We start from the raw sequence: 18,395 nt of genomic DNA, 5'->3' as shown, positions 1-18,395 counted from the left end.
CCGACAGACCTGGTCTTCACCTGAGGACGGCTGCTTGCGTTGTGGCCGAAACGTCGTGAGAATTATTTTATTATGTTTTATTTTTATTATTTTATTACTTCCCTTCTACGTGACTTTACCGAAAGAACCAAGAAGATATATAATAACTATTATAATATATTTGCATCATTCCCTGAGCCTACACCTTATAGTCATGGTTCTAGTGCACGTTTAAAAGGTTACCGAGAGAAGACAGTTTTAAGGCAACCATTACTCAACCCAATTTATGTGGCTTGCCGTGCACGGATGGCCAATTTCTTCCAATGTAGTTCCACTTGTGATATTCCCACAAAGCCACTTAATGCTCTGTACGGCTTGAATACAAATTGCAGAAAACGTGTAATGTGCCCCAGCCACATTAAATAAAATTCGTGCACACGGCAATGCGATTGTCTATGAAGCAGCCGCACTGAAGTCAGGGGACACGGTCAAAGTGAACAGACTGCCCATGTCAAAGTACCTTTCCACCTTCATGCTTGTTATACATGTTAAACGCGTCAAAGCGTTAAAGCCAACAATGTGTTCACGACAGGCAAAACGAGAAGTTCGGTGGCATGCTCCATCCAGCATACGTGCCAAAAAACACAACATTTAAATACAGCTTCCAAATGTTAGAGTCAGCAAAACAATATTAATAAACGACACCGGAATTAATACATTAACAGTGCAGCATGCGTAGCATATGCGTTAAAAGCAAAATAGTTGGCGTCTGCACATGCAAAGAATGACTATGTACGAGTTTAAGGGTGACCGGCGTTTATCCTTCAGAGATACCCGATGAGTGTGTGAGTCAGCAAAAAGCGGGGTTAAAGCTGGCAGTGAGTGAAGTCAATAATTAATGATCCTTTAGAGTCATAGAGCCAGGTGAAAGCTGGGTGAGACACCATATCCTTTAACGAGGGATATCGTGCCGTGTAAGTTCAGTCACTCAACTTGTAATTTTGTTGCAAGGCTGCGTGTACATTCGAGACATGACACACCTGGCACGCACCGGCACACACTGTCACATTGTCCCCATGCCCATTTTTCAGCAGGCGGACGCATTTTGTGGATCAATTGCAGCAATTAGCGGCCTACTCCGCGACGGTAACGCAAACCGCCGGCCCCGTGGGGCTTGGCTCGGGAGGCGGGCAACGCCGCCCGCCGCGCCGTAGTCGTGGGGACGTACCTCGCGCCGTCGCCCACGCTGGCAGGATGGGTCGTTGAGCACCTCTTCGCTCGACAGCTCCGAGTCGTCCTCTGTCTGGCTGGCTTGCCTCCGCATGGCCAGCACAGGGTGCAGCGCCACTAGACGTTGCGCACCGCACACGGGTTACGGGATCGGTTGCGGGTGCCGTGTCTTCGCTTGCCGAGTCCGTTTAGTTGTGAGTGGGTTACGTGGTGGGCGAGCAGTTTGGTACGTGAGTGAGTTTGTGGCCAAGTGAGTGGTCGAGTAAGTAAGTAGGTTGCGTGAGTGAGCGAGTGGGGAGTGAGTTCGAGGGGGTGGGTGAAAGGGTGTGTGAGTGATTTGTGAGGCGAAGCCTACGTGTTAAACAGGTTACACAGGCTAAGTAAGTGGGCACGCTCACAGGTAAGACATTTAAAAAGCACCACGGAAATCAGGACAGTAAAATAGAAGGCATAATGGTCACAAATCGCAATTCATTCACAACCGAATCGATGCATTCATCATGAGAATAATAATCGACGTTAATTGATTAATTTATGAACGTATCATTACAAGCCTGGCTGTCATAACTGAAAAAGTGATAACATCGCACTGCAACAGTTCACAACAAATTTGACAGGAGGCTATGACGAATGAGCACTGGAGATGCTGCTGCTGCCGCCCTTACTTGGCTTGGGGGTGGCTGTGATGATTGGCTGCTCCGTGGCTGAGTCCACCGTGCCCACGCTGGACGTGGTGCTCGACCTCGTCCTCTCCTCCAGCTCCTTCTCCTTCCTGCGCTCCTTCCTGTATCCGTGCGAGAACACCTTCCAGAGCGGCGAGCGAGATTTCGCGATGCTCGCGTTGCTCTCGTTCGCAAGGGCGGCCGCGTCCGCCGCGCGCTGGCTCTCCATCTTGGCCGCCTTGTCCTTCTTGTTTTTCCTCGGCGAGAAAAGCGAGGCGCGCTTCTTGCTCTTGCCCGGCACGTCCTCGCTAGACGTGTGCGACGTCTCGCTGCTCAGGTCCTTCGCTGGGATTTTCTTCTTGGACCTCGGGGGCAGATCGTCCACCTGAGACTCTTCCTTCAGAGCGTCGCCGTCAACAAGCTTCACGGACTTGGAGCCCTTCGCCGACTCGTGCTTTCGTCGCGCCGGCTCGCTGTCCACGTGGCGGTCGCTCGGCAAAAGGGATGGCGGTTTCGTCGCCGCCTCCGCCACCGCCGACGTCGAGGGCTTCTTGCCGTGGGGGGCGTATGCGGGGCTGCTGAAGAACGAGGTCTCTCCTGCGAGCCGGCCCTTGAGCTTCTCACGTTGCTGCGCCATCGCGTCACGCAGCACGTTGCTCTTCACCACCTGCTCGCGCTCCCGCAGCCTGCTCTCTGCCACCTCCTTGGCCTCAGGAGAGATCTTGGAGCAGGGTGTGGTCTTGCGCGAGCTGCTGTCACGGTCGAACACGGGCCTCGTCCTGCCTGCCGGGCGGCTTGTGGGCGGCGTATGGAACGACTCGTCCAAAAACACGCTTGAGGCCGGCGACCGGAAGTCTGCGCAGGAACCGCCCTCGTCGTCGTCGTCGCCATCCTCCTCCTCGTCCGCGAAGGGGATCTCGTCGATACTCTCCTCCAGGGACTTCTGCCGCAGGGTGTCCTGGAGACGCGAAGGTGCGGACCTCTTGGGGGTGAGGTGTGCGTCCAGGGAGAGCGGGCGTGCCCGCGGTGGCGTCGTGTGAGGCCGGTACACAAAGAGCGACGCCGGCTCCTCGTTGGGAGGCGGGGGCGGCGGAGGACTTGAGGGCGGAGTCAGCAAGAGGGACGTGGATGTGTTCGGGTCGTCTTCCCCCTCGGCCCCGGGGTGGACGTCTTCCACCAAACACACGCTCACGTCCTCGGGGTGCAGGATATCGACGTGGTTGAGCTCCTCCCCGTTGCCCACAGTTTTGGCGACATGGTTCCGTGACAAGGCGGTAGAAAGTGAATCGCTCGCAGGTAAACTACTCGGTGTGTTCAGCCACTCGGCTTTGCTCGCCGCGGCCGACTTGACCACTGGGCGTGCGGGGGTCGACATCTGGTTTTCTGGTCTGGGCTCCACGGTGCCACTCCCAGCGCCTGGCTCTGTTCTTGGCGCGGGCGAGCGGGCACGCGCCGACTCGGGTGTGGAGATTGTACCACTCGAGTCGGACGCGGTGGGAGACTGTCGCCTCTCCTGCCCACCAATGCCGAACCGTGCCCAGCTCAGCTCCGCTTCCAGCCGGTGCCGGTCGATGGTGTCCTTTTCCTCGGCTGCCGTCGAACGGAAAACGCCGCCTGCATCACCGGCCGAAATGTCCTTCGCGTGCGTCATCTCAGACTCTGGCTTTTCATTTTTTTCGGTGGCTGTCACGGTTTTCTGGGTGTTGCTGGGCTGCTCCCACGACACACCAGCTCTCTGCATGAATGACCTTGGGGTGACGATGGGAACCTGGGGTAAACCTGACACCAAACCAGGAGACAGCTGAGTCCTCGGGGATGGAATTGGCCTGGAGGATGGCATAAAATAAGCCGACGGTGATACGGTGCCGAGCTGGGGTTTGGTAGCGGCTGGTGAAGCCGCGGTCATCCGAGGCTGCTCCAGATTCCCAATGGGCGACTGCAGAGACCGTGGGGAGGCTTGGTCTGCAAAAGACTTGGGAGATATCAAGGACACCTGCGACAGCCCAAGGATGACACTGGGAGACTGCGTGGAAGGGATCGGAGACAGCGGCGAGAGCAGTGGCGACTGATAGAATAAAGACTTGGAGAGCGATGGCGTTGTCGGAGCTGCGTGAGAAGTCACCGGCGACTGCAGAGCCGCCAAACCCAAAGGCGAATGAGGCTGCGCCGCTACCCCAGTCGACGCCAGCTCCTTTGCCGGTACCAAGGGAGACTTGTTGGCATCCAACAACCAAGATGGCTGGAAGGAAGACGAGGGAGGCTGAGGTGGAAGAGGTGGGATTACCGAAGAAGGATTCTCCAGACCCCAGAGCAGCAAGTCGTACTTTGATGGGGGAGGCCCGAGTGGAGAGTGGCTGAAGAAAGCTCTGGGTGACGCTTCGTGGCCTTTGGAGGCTGCGGCGGACGTCGCATTTGGCGAAGAGACAGGGGGTGGGGATGGAGCGAAGAGAGGCTTGGAGGGCAGACAGTTCGAGCCGCTGTCTGCTTTGGGCTGGGTGCTCACAGGCAGCAGTGGCAAGGTGAGCGGAGGCCCCTTCGCCAAGTCTGGGCACTGTAACTTTCTGCCGAGGCTCTGCAAAAACAAAAAATATCGAATTGTTAGTTGAACAATTACCAAATATGTCTTTTGTAAAATGAAGGGACGCGTTTGTACATTGGCGAAATGCCAAAGCGCACGAAGCCAAATACCAATGGACATGGTTTAAATGCTGGTACCTGCGCTTGGTCTGTTTTAGAGGATGGAATATTCAGTGGGAGCTCAGCCCACACGGAAGGTAATCCATTCAGATGTGGCAAGGCTGGCGTAGCTGGAAAAGAAACATATAAGTCACTTTGTTGTTGTTTGTTGTTGTGCCTCCATTCAAAACCTTTTGTCAACAACTTATAAAAACACCATAACTTTACAAGCAGTGTCGGTATGGGACAAATAGAACTATTACAGTGATGCATGTCGTGAAACATGAGGAATGGTACTCTTGCACTCGAGGAGCAGCTGTTGAATTCAATTGTATGGAATTTTGAGGCCAAAACTGTAATAAAATCTCAGAATAACATGCACTCTCTAATTGCTACAAGGCAAACGCTCAAGTGACTTGGCTGATCAGCTGTTTGGTTTGGGAGTCTCGTGTGAACGCCTAATGAAGAGCGCGAGCACGGTGGTCTGCCACATGTCTTGGGACCATTCTTTGAATCCTGCACCTCTGACCTTTAATTACGTTGGAGAAAAAAGATCACGTTCATCCCCCCCCCTCCCCCCCATAACACCTTCAGACTCTTTATAGAAAGCCATGGGAGTTATTTTGTGGCCCCATTCGATACCACTGATAAATCTTTCAGTCAGCCCCAACATTTGAACTACCAAATATATATGTGTGTGTGTGTACATCATTGCCCATCCACTGCTGGATGAAGACATCCCAACACCGAGTCAGCAATGAGAATTTGTTTGACCATACTTCACCAGACTGGTCAGTGGGGGTGTTGGTCAAGGGTGACTGGATCCAGGACCAGTGCAGGTATCATTCGTACCTGACGCTAGCCACAGCTGGCTATTGAGTTTTGGGTGGCACCACCACTCCATGCCCAATGTCACAGGATCGATTTGATGAATGAGTTGGTCCTTGTCATGGCTGCCACTGAATTGACAGGGTTTTTCGTGGAAGAGGCACTTGTGCATGCGATTTTCAACTTTTTAATTAAGTGGGCCACAGTGGAGACACAATGGTTTGACTGGGTTGACATGTGCCAAACTACAGGGGAAAGCATGCGTAGGCTCCTCAATTGAATTATTAATTTACTGGGGGGAAGGAGCTGGCAACACCCAATATGCTGACTAAATAAAGACAAGCTCTCAGTGCGTTAGCATGGATGTGTGAAGCAGATGTCTAGTGTGGAGCCGCTCTTGCGGATGCTTGTTTGGGCAAGAAACACGTTTGAACGGGGGGGGGGGGGGGGTCGAGTTTCTAACTAAGTTTTAAAGTGCACACATACAATAAATTGAAAATCACGCACGGTTAGTGAAGCTAGTAACGACTGGGTGTTTATCTTCTTGGTTCTTTCGGTAAAGTCATGTAGAATGGAAATAATAAAATAATAAAAATAAAACATAATAAAATAATTCTCACGACGTTTCGGCCACAACGCAAGCAGCCGTCCTCAGGTGGAGAGCAAGTCTGTCGACTCTACGTGACTTTACCGAAAGAACCAAGAAGATGAATCCCTGCAGTCACGAAAGCTTTAAATCGACTGGGTGTTTCTGCATGAGCAGAGTCTGGTGGCTACTGCAAAGGTGTGGCCAAGCCGGGAGCCACCACCTCCTGGAGTGTGGCTACCATGGATGGCTCAAGGGAGCTCAAACTTCAGGAGACCAGGTCGTGTCAGGGATGCACCGATATTCGCAGCAGCTGCGCGTATCGCAAGCGCACATTTAGTTGGCAAGAAATACCGAGGTGTGGTTTCTTATCCGTAAGGGTGCAGGAACCATGGGGTCTGAGCAAGGGACTGAAAGTTAGACTGATTCGTACACCGCACGACCGTGATTGCTGTGTGAAGGTGTGGTGTGGGAGAGTGTAAACCCTTGCTTGCCACACATGTAGACTGGGGGGTTGTAATTACATGCATGGAAGAATACATTGCTTTTAGCATGTAACTATAACATTACTCTATGGGTCCGCCGTTTGGTTTCTTTGCAAATGGTTTTTCTACTCGCCCGTCGTCCGAATACAAGTTTACAATTAAAATCACAGCTCGTCATTACCACCCCTGATTCACTGTGAATCCTGTGAGGTTTGGCTTTCAGCACGCTACCCAAGCAATCCAATAACCCCGTGGACACTCAAAGAAATATCTTCTAATTTGTTTAATGCATTACACATGACGCAGGTTTGCTCCCTGCATCCAAGCTCCCTGTATCTCACCTGTTCCTCGAGCCAAGATATCATCTCCCTGGAATCGACGTCCGTGGGCATTGCCCCCGAACGTCGCCTTTTCGTCGTGAGGACCGGGCACCGGGGCGTGAGGACTCTTGGCAGCTTCGTCTTGGGGCTCTGCGGGGAGAGCAGAAGACACGTGCTCAGGTTTGAATGCGAGCATTGTTTTGCCAACGCACATAACGTCTCAAGCCACGGCGGGGGTCTGCGATTCCCAAGACATTTCAAAGACAGGAAAGATGCGAGTCATTGTGGGTATAATCATGAAGTGGCTTTTTGCTTTGGCACAGCATGTCGTCGACCAGTTAGGACTGCAATTCATGTCCACCTTTTTTTAGAGGGAAAATATCTCCTGAAATACCACGGAATCGGACGTACTTGGATGAGCGGACTTGTTCATCCACAGTGATGGTGTATTCAGCTTCGCATGTGCGTGTGTCATTTCTTTGATTCATGCAATACTCCATATTTGTTTTAAACAATAGACAAGTAATCTTGATTTGAAGCTTTCATAACTGCACAAATCCATACTCTTTGGTTCTTTCAGTAAAGTCACGTAGGTAGAAAAATAAAATAAAAATAATATATCACGACGTTTCGATCGCAACACAAGCAGTCGTCCTCAGGCGGAAACAAGTAAACCCGTAAAAACAAAGTTTTCACTCTAAATCCTTTATATACGTGGCGGCTAGAGTTCTCTCGTCCTCTGGCTTGAGATGGCTGCAATCTATGGGTCAGATGATTGTCTGCTAGCATTAAGCAATTGGTAATTAAATATTTAATTAGTTTTCCCTAAACAGTGTAAAATTTTGGAAAAAAAATTTCACGAAAATTAATTGTCACACACAACGAGTCTGTGTGGAAAATGTCAGCTCGATTGGATCACGGGAAGTGGGTTAAAAAACGAGCGAAAGATTTACACGGTCCTAAGCAAGCAAGCGAACTTAATATAAAGGATTTAAAAATATATTCGCCTGTGGAGGACGCGGGGATCGATCCCGCGACCTTTGGCATGGGAAGCGAGGGCGCTACCAACTGCGCTACTCCACCACGGCCTGTGGAGGGGTTACGCTCTGGGCTCTTGCACTGTGATGTTCAGCCAAAGCCATGAATGCGTTCTATTTGAATATATGTAAAATACATTTTTTTTGCCTAAAAAGTGTAAAATTTTGGGAATTTTTTTTCATGAACAATAATTGTCTGGCACAACGAGTCTGTGTGGAAAATGTCAGCTCGATTGGATCACGGGAAGTGGGTTAAAAAACGACCGAAAGATTTGTACGGTCCTAAGCAAGCAAGCAAGCACGCGAACTTAATATAAAGGATTTAAAAATAATCCAGCTTATGCATTACCTAAAGAACCAAAGAGTATAGAAAAGTGTAGAATAGACAAGCATTTAAAAAATAATACCCCATATGCATTATTAGGATGATGAGGTCATCTAATTTGTGGAACGTCCCCATAGAGGATCGTTGAAAGTAATATTCGAGATACCCCTTATAGGATCATACTGGAACCGAGTGATAAGCAGAATCTCTAGTCACCAATGAGCAAATATGACAGGGAACATCTAATCGGAAGACGTGCTTTGAGAAGTTGGCAGGGTAAGAACATAACAACGCTGGGATACATTTGCATTCAGAAGTAAGGCCTCCTCTAGATTTGAAGCTTTCGTGACTGCAAGGATTCATACTCTTAGGTTTTTTCGGTAAAGTCACGTAGGTAAAAAATTTAAATTAATAAAAGTAAAATAAAACAAATGTAAAAATTCACGATGTTTCGTCGTGAATTACTTGATACTTGATACAGCTGTCGTGGCTGTGATGGTTCCACTTGAAGACAGAGGCTTGTGTTGCCTCCGAAACGTCGTGAATTTTTTAATTTGTTTTATTTTACTTTTATTAATTAAAATTTTTTACCTACGTGACTTTACCGAAAAAACCTAAGAGTATAAGGCCTCCTCCTTCATTGAGACATGGAGAATACAGACTGCATTTGGCCTCTCAAGTCCGGGGTCAAGCGTCAGTGCCTTGGAATGCGTGTTTCAACAATGCGGTCATCTAAATGACCACGTGTCTTGATTCTTCATACAAAAAGGCCGTTGCAACTCGTTAATGCAAAAACTACGTTGACAATTGTTTTCAGTTAAATGTCAATCATTGCACTCAATTCAACTGGAGCATCACTTTGTGAATAAGCTGCAGGCATGCGTAAGTCTTGTACGAGATTTCACCGACTCCTTTGTAAATGAGGCCAAATGTAGAATATAATTTTAAATGTAAAAACATGGAATAGCATTAACTGAAACAAAAAAATATGCCTAGACGATGATGTCATACATTTAAAAACTAGAGGAATATTAGAAGCATTTACTTTTCAGTCTGGTTTCAACAAATCGCTATGCCTTTCAATCAGCCCACCTTCATATGACCTTCCTGACTCAATAAGGCGTTCGCTTACACAGATGTACAGGGTGGCGCAAAAGTCAAGAAACATAGGGTTCTTGTATTTATTTTAACACTGGCATTAAAAATGTTTTATTGTTTATTATTTAAGTTCATATTTTATCATGGGACCTTGTTGCCAGTATTAAAGAATAAAAAATAAGAATAGATTTTACCCTTCCTGGGAATAAAACAGGGAGCGTTAAGATATCTTTTTGCAAGGAATCAAGTCTGCATTAACTACACACACTACTTGTGGTGAACATGCAAACAAAAAACATGCTCTGATAATGAATGCATTGTCCTTGAAACTGAGTGGCATACACCAGAGACGGCCTTCTTTATTTGTGGCCTAGTCTCACCAGTGTCAGACCAGAAAACAAGGTGAACAGTGATATTTTATCTATTATCATTATTAATATCTATTTTGATCTATTTCTTTTTCAGATGCCATTTGAAAACGAATTCAGACGGAACAAATTTGATGAATGTTTAAAGATTACACCTGAAATGTTTAAAATAAGTCCTACGTTAATTTTAAATAGCATTCATGCGTGCATGCATGTTAATGACAATCATTTTGATCATTTGTTCAAATAAATTAAAGAAACTCTACGTGATTTGTTAAAATAAATCTAATAACCCTGACTTTTAGGCCACTCTTGTATGTAAAAAGCTGTTGGCTCTCAGGCCCTGTGAATTCCGGTCACTGTGAATTACTCGGAAGAATTGATTTACCTTGTAATGACTGTTTCATACCTTGTTTTGGATTCAGTGAGTCCAACATTGTGGAATATCATGTAATTGTGTTTTCCATCTTTCATTTAACTACTTAGCAGTTACAGCATTGTTGAAATTATTTCAATAGGCCAAATCCAGTTGCCCTGCCTCTGTCTCATTGCTAACACTGGGTGGCAGTGTGGCCCGCGCTTGACAAGCACTCCACTGCCAAGGCGATGGACATTCCTTGCAGTACATTATTTTAAGGCCCCCGTTCTCCACAGGGACAGCTCCACTGACATGATGAAAATGAGGGCCGCTTTGCCCAGAAGGCATTGCACCGATGGTGGGCTTTGAATATTTCAACGACCAATAAAGAGATCTTCACGTTATCCCAGGGTCAGCCCTGTGACCCCGTTTAGAAGTTCGCGAATAATCTGATATTATCGCACGGATTTAAAAAATAGATATGTATCGTAAAACCAGGTGGCGAGTATTTTCAATGCACCAGTATATAGTTACACTGTAAATAACCTATTTTGGCCGTGACTGCTGCAGTAGAATGGTAAAAGCCAGCAGGAGCTCACTAATCTGCCTCTAAATGGAGTTGGAAGCAGCCTGCTTCTAAGAAAGGGATTAAATAACCTCAGCTGATGGTGGCAACTGGGACGCACTTCCAAACGGCTGCCTGGAAAAAGTATCCAAGCAATTTGCTTGTGCTGTATTCACCAGAGGCACGAAGACTGTTCAGTTTCACAGTGAGAATTAGCAATTCCCTGGCAATACAGGGCAGTTCATTTGAACTATGAATTGATAATTGGCTACAGTTGAGTCCCAGTTGAATAACTAAGGCGAAAAAAAAAACATCGACCTATAAGTAGTGTTTAGATTTAAAGCTTTCGTGACTGCAGGGATTCATCTTCTTGGTTCTTTCGGTAAAGTCACGTAGAAGGGAAATAATAAAATAATTAAAATAAAACATACTATTTTATTATGTTTTCTTTTCATGATTTTATTTTTATTATTTTATTATTTCCCTTCTACGTGACTTTACCAAAAGAACCAAGAAGGACATAATATTTTATTATGTTTTCTTTTCATTATTTGATTTTTATTATTTTATTATTTCCCTTCTACATGACTTTACCGAAAAAACCAAGAAAGAGCTATAAGCAGTGATGATATTAAATTTGTTTATAATATTTTACTCCTCTAGTCAGAAGCACCCATGTGTGGGCACACGTATAAATACAATTCATACTCATTTGTAGCACGTTAAATCACTGTTGAACATTTCAAAGTGTTTTGTTCAAAATAGCAACGAAGGGGACGGTGTTTTGACATTTCGGGTCTCATCAGCGAGGTGCAGCTGTCCCTCTGGTTAAACACACGCCAAAATATCAACGTGATACATTACACCGCCTTACAATTTGACTCCGCAGCGGGTGAACGTTGGAAACGCACAAAAACAAGTGCAGCTGTGCTGAGTCAGAGACTGCTGCTTGAAATGCCCCAAGGCCCTCCCCCTCTACAAGGGCGCAGTCAACCCCATGTGGTCCCGAGAGGGCCCCTCGCGTTTTGCCCGGTTCTCCGTGAGCAGTGTGGGGGGGGGGGGGGGGGCTGCATGTGGATACACGGTGAGGGCAGCTGTGACCGTGACGGCACGTTCGCTGCGCGGGCAGCGGCTGGTCGGAGTGTGTGTGTGTGTGCACAGGTGCCGTGCCGGCAATCCTCATTGAACCAGCGGCTGTGCAAACACAGGGCCTAGGAGATACGACGGTCAGATTCGCAGCTTGACAAGAGTGTGGGGAAACGCATGGCGCCTCGGTGAATTTGCTCGAATGGTGGTAATAGATACGTTGATAAGGGCATGTTTTTTTGTCGTGCCAAAAAGACAATAAGGAACTAAACCTTGCAGCTGAATCGGGTCTATGCTCTTTTCTGGCTACCTAAAAAGTATTTTGGCAAAAGCCCAAGTTGGAGGTGGCTTTTATGTTAAATTCAAGTTGAACACAAACGTGGCTAATAAATATAATGAATGGACTGTCGCCCTTTTACAGGAAATACTACAGCTTCGTTAAAATAACAAAACCTACAACACAGGTTTGATTCATAAAGTGTCTAAATACAACCGCATCTCAAAACGTCGTAGAAAATCGAGTGACGCGAGAGTGCAGCTCATTTGAAGGAACCTTTTTGGAAGGCACTAAATCGTGAGAGACTATCAAGCAGGGTAGGACGGAAGGCGGAATATGGCAGAGATGTGAGCTATTGAAACTAATTCAGCGAGAGAGACAGTCACAGGCAGAGGAAGGGTTTCAGGAGTCTCGCCATTTTCCACTGCCAGAGGAAGGGCGTTTCAGACAACACGGACACATGCAGAGAAGAAGCAACCTCCCATTTATGGAAGGTTATTGCAACCCTTTTTTCCTCAAAATGTTTAAAAACAACTACCTCCTTGAGGGGAAATAATAATAATAATTCTCACGACGTTTCGACTGCAACACAAGCAATCGTCATCAGGTGTGAAATCCACAGCAAGAATTTTTTTTTTCAAATAATAATAATAATTCTCACGACGTTTCGACTGCAACACAAGCAATCATCATCAGGTGTGAAATCCACAGCAAGAATTTTTTTTTTCAAATTTTCTTGCTGTGGATTTCACACCTGATGATGATTGCTTGTGTTGCAGTCGAAACGTCGTGAGAATTATTATTATTATTATTTCCCTTCTACGTGACTTTACCGAAAGAACCAAGAATATGAATCCCTGCAGTTACGAAAGCTTTAAATCAAAATTTATACCTCCTTGAGGTGAACTACAATGAGCAACATTTTGAGAACTTAGTTCACTTGGTTTTACGTGAACAGTTTAATCAAACTGGCTGCAGTTAGTAAACTGGTTTCTTATTTCACTCGAAAAAGGCTTGTGTTGGGGTAATTCTAGAGCCAACTGCGGATAATTATCTTCTGACTGGCATCCAGATGCTCCTGTCTGTCTCCTCACATTGATTCATTATTTAAGTAAAACGACATCATGTGCAATGTGTTGCATACAAATAACATGCAGCCCTTTTCCAACCAACTGCTAGAGGATGGACTCCCTACGTCATGGGTATTGTTTGACCATACTTCACCATGCTGGTCATTGTGGGTATGTGAAGTGGGTGGGGGGGGGCAAGGCCCAGGACAGCTCAGATATCATTCCGCACCGATGTTAGCCCTATCTGGGAGTTTAACTTAAGTGGCCAGGTTCATAGCAGAGTACTGTAACATGAACCATGTCACCCATCACTGCACCCCATTATACTATTTATCCCCCAGCACATATTATGTGTGGGTGACAGGATGATATTGCCTCCCTTGGATATTGATAAGGGTTGTGGGTTTTTTGCTGGAATATAACTGAAAGCCATGGCAAGGCTGTACTAAGGATGTAATAAAAATGACTCTTCACTGCTGCATTGTACCAAAGTACGCTACTTTTTGTGTTAATGAGTCACTTGTTCACCAGATCTAAAACATACAGCTAAACATACAGTTTAACTGTAACCTGGCTCTCCGGCCTTGCCATAATCACGAAATAACGATAATTGATAATTGGCTTAGCTGAATCTATAATGCCAGGTATTTTGCTCGAAACAGAAAAAGAAAAACGTTCACCAATTACCAACTGGTAAAGCAGACGACACGGTGGAAAATATCCTGACAAAAAATACCCGCAGATTTTAAATGTCACAACATTTCCCAACTTGACGCACACATTTTGTTGGTGACGTTTGACCACGGGGAAATGAGCTGGTGGTAAGTTATCAGCGATTTAATCCACACTGGCAACACACCCCCAATTCAATTATCTCTACCTTCAGTGCTAGCCTTGACACAAACACAATTGTGTATTCACAGTTCATAACGGCTAAGCGTTGAAAGCCCAACCCAGGGAGGGGTCCCGGTGTTGCACAACTGCTTTCAGGAACCAATATTTGCCCTTAATGTTTGACCTGTAGTTTGACTGCTCCCCTCAACTTCAATTACTGTTTGGACACCCAGTAAAACACACAAACAGCCGCCTTCTTGCAAGCAGCTAGGTGCTGATCAAACGTGGTTTGAGCTTCTAAAGTTAAATGACACTTTACTGTGTCGTTAGCCCTGGCCTCAATTAAGCATCAACAAAGCACAATAAAGTATAGCTGAAGGGACAAATCAAATGGAAACATGTAAATTAACATTGGTAACACTGTGGCTCGTAATGCTTCAAAGTCTACCTCGAATTGAAGAGATGCACGCACTGCAGGCCAATGTGCAATGTTGTCACGGTCTTAGGGTAACCAGGTGCTTCTGGATGAAGGCCAGTATTTAAATAGCGACAACCGCCTTAAAATGCGAATTCCACAAAGAGAGTAAACGCATCGGCTCAACGGAATCGCCATTCAACACGAGCGGAGCTGCCCCTCCTGACGCATGCTCCACTCGCTCAGTCACAAAGACTCAACTGGCGCGTGGCGAACGGACCGCAGCAGGTTCACCGCCGTAAACCAAATTGAACGCTTTCTGAAAAAGATGAAACGCCCGCGCACTTTTGCACATCTAGAATCTGGGCTGAGCACGGCACCTGCTGACTGCGATTGCGGCAAGGGCGGCGGCGACATCGAGTCGTTCACAGGTGCGGTGGCGTCCGCGTGTTTTGTCCAGGGTGCGGCCTGTCCCCCGGAGCGAAGGTCACTTCCAGGCGACGGCGAAGCGGACCGTGGTTCCTCGTCCGCCTTCCTGTTGGACGCACCAGCAGCACCCGCCGTGGCCGCCGCCGTTGCCGCCGCCGTTGTCGCCGTCGTTTCCGCTGCGAGACACAGGTGAGGTTCGTCACCGCGCGGCGAGCGAGGAGAGGCGACGCGGCGTGAAGCCGCCGCCAACGTGGCCAGGGTGGCCGGCACCTGAGATGCGTCGGCCCCCGCCGACGGTCAGAGTGGTGTCCCGATCTGGTACAGTGGCCATGCCGCGTTCGTTAACCGTGCTTCGTGACCAAACACTAGGTGCCCATTCGGTGCATTGCTATCATTTGTATTGCACTCGGCAAATAACAATAAGTGATAACTTAACTCGTGGGAAAAATATATAAACATTATGCACCTCATATACTGTAGACACACATGGCATTAACACAGACGCTTTGTATGTTGTCGTCTACATACAAGGAGAGGTCAAGAGGTGTAGAAGCCGAGATACTAAAGCTCACCAAAATCATCTTGCGCTTATTTAGTGCTGCCTGTACCTGCTGTATTATTGACTTCATATGAATGCATTCAGGGGAGCGGTGGCGCAGTGGCGAGCACAGTGCGCCTACGAACGTCAGTAGCAATGCGAGTTCGATCCTCGTCCGTGGAAAACATCAGCGGTGAGCGAAATCTGTCCTGGTTCTGAGCACCGCCTTCAATATCCTGCACTTGCCCGCGTGGTGAATCACAACCAACACAGCAAGGGGAGGCCTTCACGCAGCAGTGGGTTGAAAAAAGGCTGTCTTATCATTATTATTATTAAGCGCATTGATGTAAGCAAATGATATTAAATGCATTGACGTCACAGGTTACAAATATATTACATGTAGAAAATACTTTCTTGAACCCTCATGACAGCTCCTTGTATGTACACAGGGACCATATATAATGAAGGTATATGTTGAAAGCAATGTTAACAAATGCTGTTAATGCAGAGTTATTTTGTGCCGCGTCGATTTTGGGGCCCACGCTGCCCAGTCACAGCGTCCACCGGACATTTCCCCAATTCGTCAATAAGCCTGTGTTATCTGCCACACACGCAATGTTAGTGCACGTACGTCGCACCGCGGCCGGTTAGGGCAAGCCAAGTTGCTGGGGCCTCTTCATAAGCCACGCATTGTTATGCCCATTGCTGTCAGTGGGACCGTTCCGCTTATCAGAGTAAAAACGACGTGAAAAACACGAGTTGATAGACGTGAACGAGGCACAGAAAGCCATCGGAGCTCGCCGTCAGCCAAGCAGGAGTCGCGTAGCCACTGCAAACCGAGAACCCCAGCCACCCCCCACACACACACAGATGAGTACACGCAGCACCAGCAGTGGCAGCACCAGCAGCAGCAGTGGCGGTCATGTGACAGACAGGTAAACTGCAGGACTCCCCACGGGGCTTCAGCCCCAAGCCACTGCCCGGCGAGTGTGAGTGACGGTGGGACAGCAAGCTAGCCGGGAAGCATTTAGTGATGCACACACCCCAGCATTTGAGTGAACCAAACCAGGTGGCCTTAGGTGAAAAAAAGAGACTCAATGGAAACTTACTAATAAATGCATAGCACCGTTTGTTGGGAGCTGCTGCGTTTAAAAGTCATTCATTTGCAGCCATGAATGGCGACATAACAAATGGATTTTTTTTACATTTCGACAGGAAAGATTCAAATAAGAAACAAAAACCTGGCAAAGGACAAAAGGGGTTATGGACTCAGGAAGGTTAGACACCGACGCCCACAGATGGGCCTCCACCCAGCAGCGAGCGACCCGGAACCCGGCAACGCGAGCTCGGCCCCATGCAACGCACGCTTATCTCCGCGCAGCACCCGGCACAGCATCCCAGCATGCAATAGGAGGGGCCCCCATGGCCGACCAATGAACGCACAAGAAAGGACAGGCAGAACGGAGAGACAGGACCACGGGGGGGGGGGGGGGGGGGGGCACATGCAAACGCACGTGCGTACACACGCGTGTGTGCACCGCTCACAGGCATAGTCCTGCCCCCCCCCCCCCCCGGCGTGCAGCCTCCAGCTGAGGCAAGAGCAACTCCATCGCTTCCAAAACACGGTGTCGTGATCACATCGAATCAAATCTAATAATTTTGTATTTGACCATTCGTAGAGCACAAAAGGCTATCACGAAGGCGCTATACGATTCACAAACGATGAGAGTCTGTGTAGTTTCACAGCAGAGGGCGTTGTTGCTTTGTGGCTTTACCCAATTCGGTGAATGTAAGGCAAGAATTGTATTCAACACTGTGAATAAAAATTCACCCATGGCCACTGTGCAGTTAGCCGATGGAATTTGTAAAGATGAAATCTAAAACGCAATGGAGTCTGCTCTTCTGCTGCTGACATTTACGGCACCGGGTGGAGGCGGTTGAACGCCATCGACGCACGTGCGCGGACAAGCGTGCGAGCTCAACGCGCACGCGCACACACACGCACACGTCAAAGCGGACGGCAAGGTACAGCGGGAGACGCGGACAGAGAAGGCTACCTCCGTTGGTCGCCCGCAACCATGCCATGACCGCGTGGTTCCGTGAAGACGTCATCTCTGTGGTCGAAGGGTGCAAGAACACAAGATTCAGATATGCATGCACGTTTGTATTTTGTGTGGGGTTTAGCAGAAAACCTGCCACACGTGTACAACGGGAGCAACATCTTGCACAAACTAAAGTCCCAGCGCATCTTCGTTCCAGTGGCTGTAAAGGGGATGGGTGGGGAGGGAGGGAGGCAAGCAGGCGTGTAGACCTTGGCTCAGAATCACGAGTCAAGAATGCGGTCAACACAGTGGGCACGCTGGCGAATGTGGAACGGTGAACCTGCCAATCATTTGCAACCAGCAATGTGCAAGATTCACAACACCTCTAACCACATTATTTCAGCCTCATGACAAACGCGCAAATATGAATTCAGAAACCAATGTATAAAGCACAATGCAATAATATGTCCAAAGAGTGGAGAATTTCTGGAAATGGGGCTATATGGCATGTGGTTTTATATCCGACAGTAATAATTCCATAAGGGGCTGCATATACATTTCCTCTTCACTGTGATGAGCCAAGGACATCTGTGTGTGTGTGTGAGAATTGAGCCAAATAGGATATGCAACGAACCTATAACTAAGTCTCACTGTTCTCCAAAAGTGAATACTTGGCCCGGAGCTCTGAATAAAAAGTTCCTAAAGCTGTCAGCACCTGTGATTTCTGGCTAACCCCGAGCATACGGCGTACGCCAATGTGCAGCCACAGTAGAACAAAGAAAACCCTCACAATTTCTTGTGCAGCTTTTGTGATATTTACACAAGTTGTGAATTTATGAATTTACTTGTCAGATGGTATGCACACATTGGCATGGAAAAGTATATAATTTATTCACTTTAAACTCAACTGGCAAACTTTTCAAGAAATAATTTAGCTTGTATATACATTTTTAAAAATTACCGCTCCAAAGTTTGAAAAACGTCAAAGTGAGCATTGAGCACTTCCTGTTTATCTCCAGTGGTGGACCTCAGCCAACTGTGAAAATGTCCACATTCCTATGACGGGGACCACTCTTCATCAAGAAACCGTCTTCTGTCCTGAGGTCCATCAAGCAGTGCGGCCTCACCAGGTGGTGCTTACGTTACAGACCCTGGAGAGGTGATCGACTGAGTAAATAACGGCGGGC

General features: G+C 47.6%; 1 protein-coding gene across 18 annotated transcripts in view; it reads right to left on the bottom strand.

The window, feature by feature from the left end:
• Nucleotides 1-18,395, bottom strand: part of MICAL3 (microtubule associated monooxygenase, calponin and LIM domain containing 3) — a 136,016-nt gene that overhangs the window by 19,143 nt on the left and 98,478 nt on the right. For 15 of the 18 annotated variants that reach the window (XM_061564540.1, XM_061564541.1, XM_061564539.1 and 12 more), the window contains 6 exons: nt 17,224-17,280; nt 14,580-14,804; nt 6,788-6,916; nt 4,587-4,678; nt 1,875-4,443; nt 1,208-1,326 (listed from right to left, as the gene is read on the bottom strand). In XM_061564540.1, coding sequence (XP_061420524.1) covers nt 1,208-1,326; nt 1,875-4,443; nt 4,587-4,678; nt 6,788-6,916; nt 14,580-14,804; nt 17,224-17,280 — 3,191 coding nt within the window. The remainder of the gene's footprint in view (nt 1-1,207; nt 1,327-1,874; nt 4,444-4,586; nt 4,679-6,787; nt 6,917-14,579; nt 14,805-17,223; nt 17,281-18,395) is intronic. The other 3 variants (XM_061564546.1, XM_061564553.1, XM_061564556.1) reach the window with 1 other exon arrangement.

Source organism: Lethenteron reissneri, chromosome 33 (genome assembly GCF_015708825.2).
Source record: "Lethenteron reissneri isolate LAM-NWPU_2019-01 chromosome 33, ASM1570882v1, whole genome shotgun sequence".
Taxonomy (NCBI): domain Eukaryota; kingdom Metazoa; phylum Chordata; class Hyperoartia; order Petromyzontiformes; family Petromyzontidae; genus Lethenteron; species Lethenteron reissneri.
Note: the sequence above shows the minus strand (reverse complement) of the source record. Positions and strands in the feature narration are given on the sequence as shown.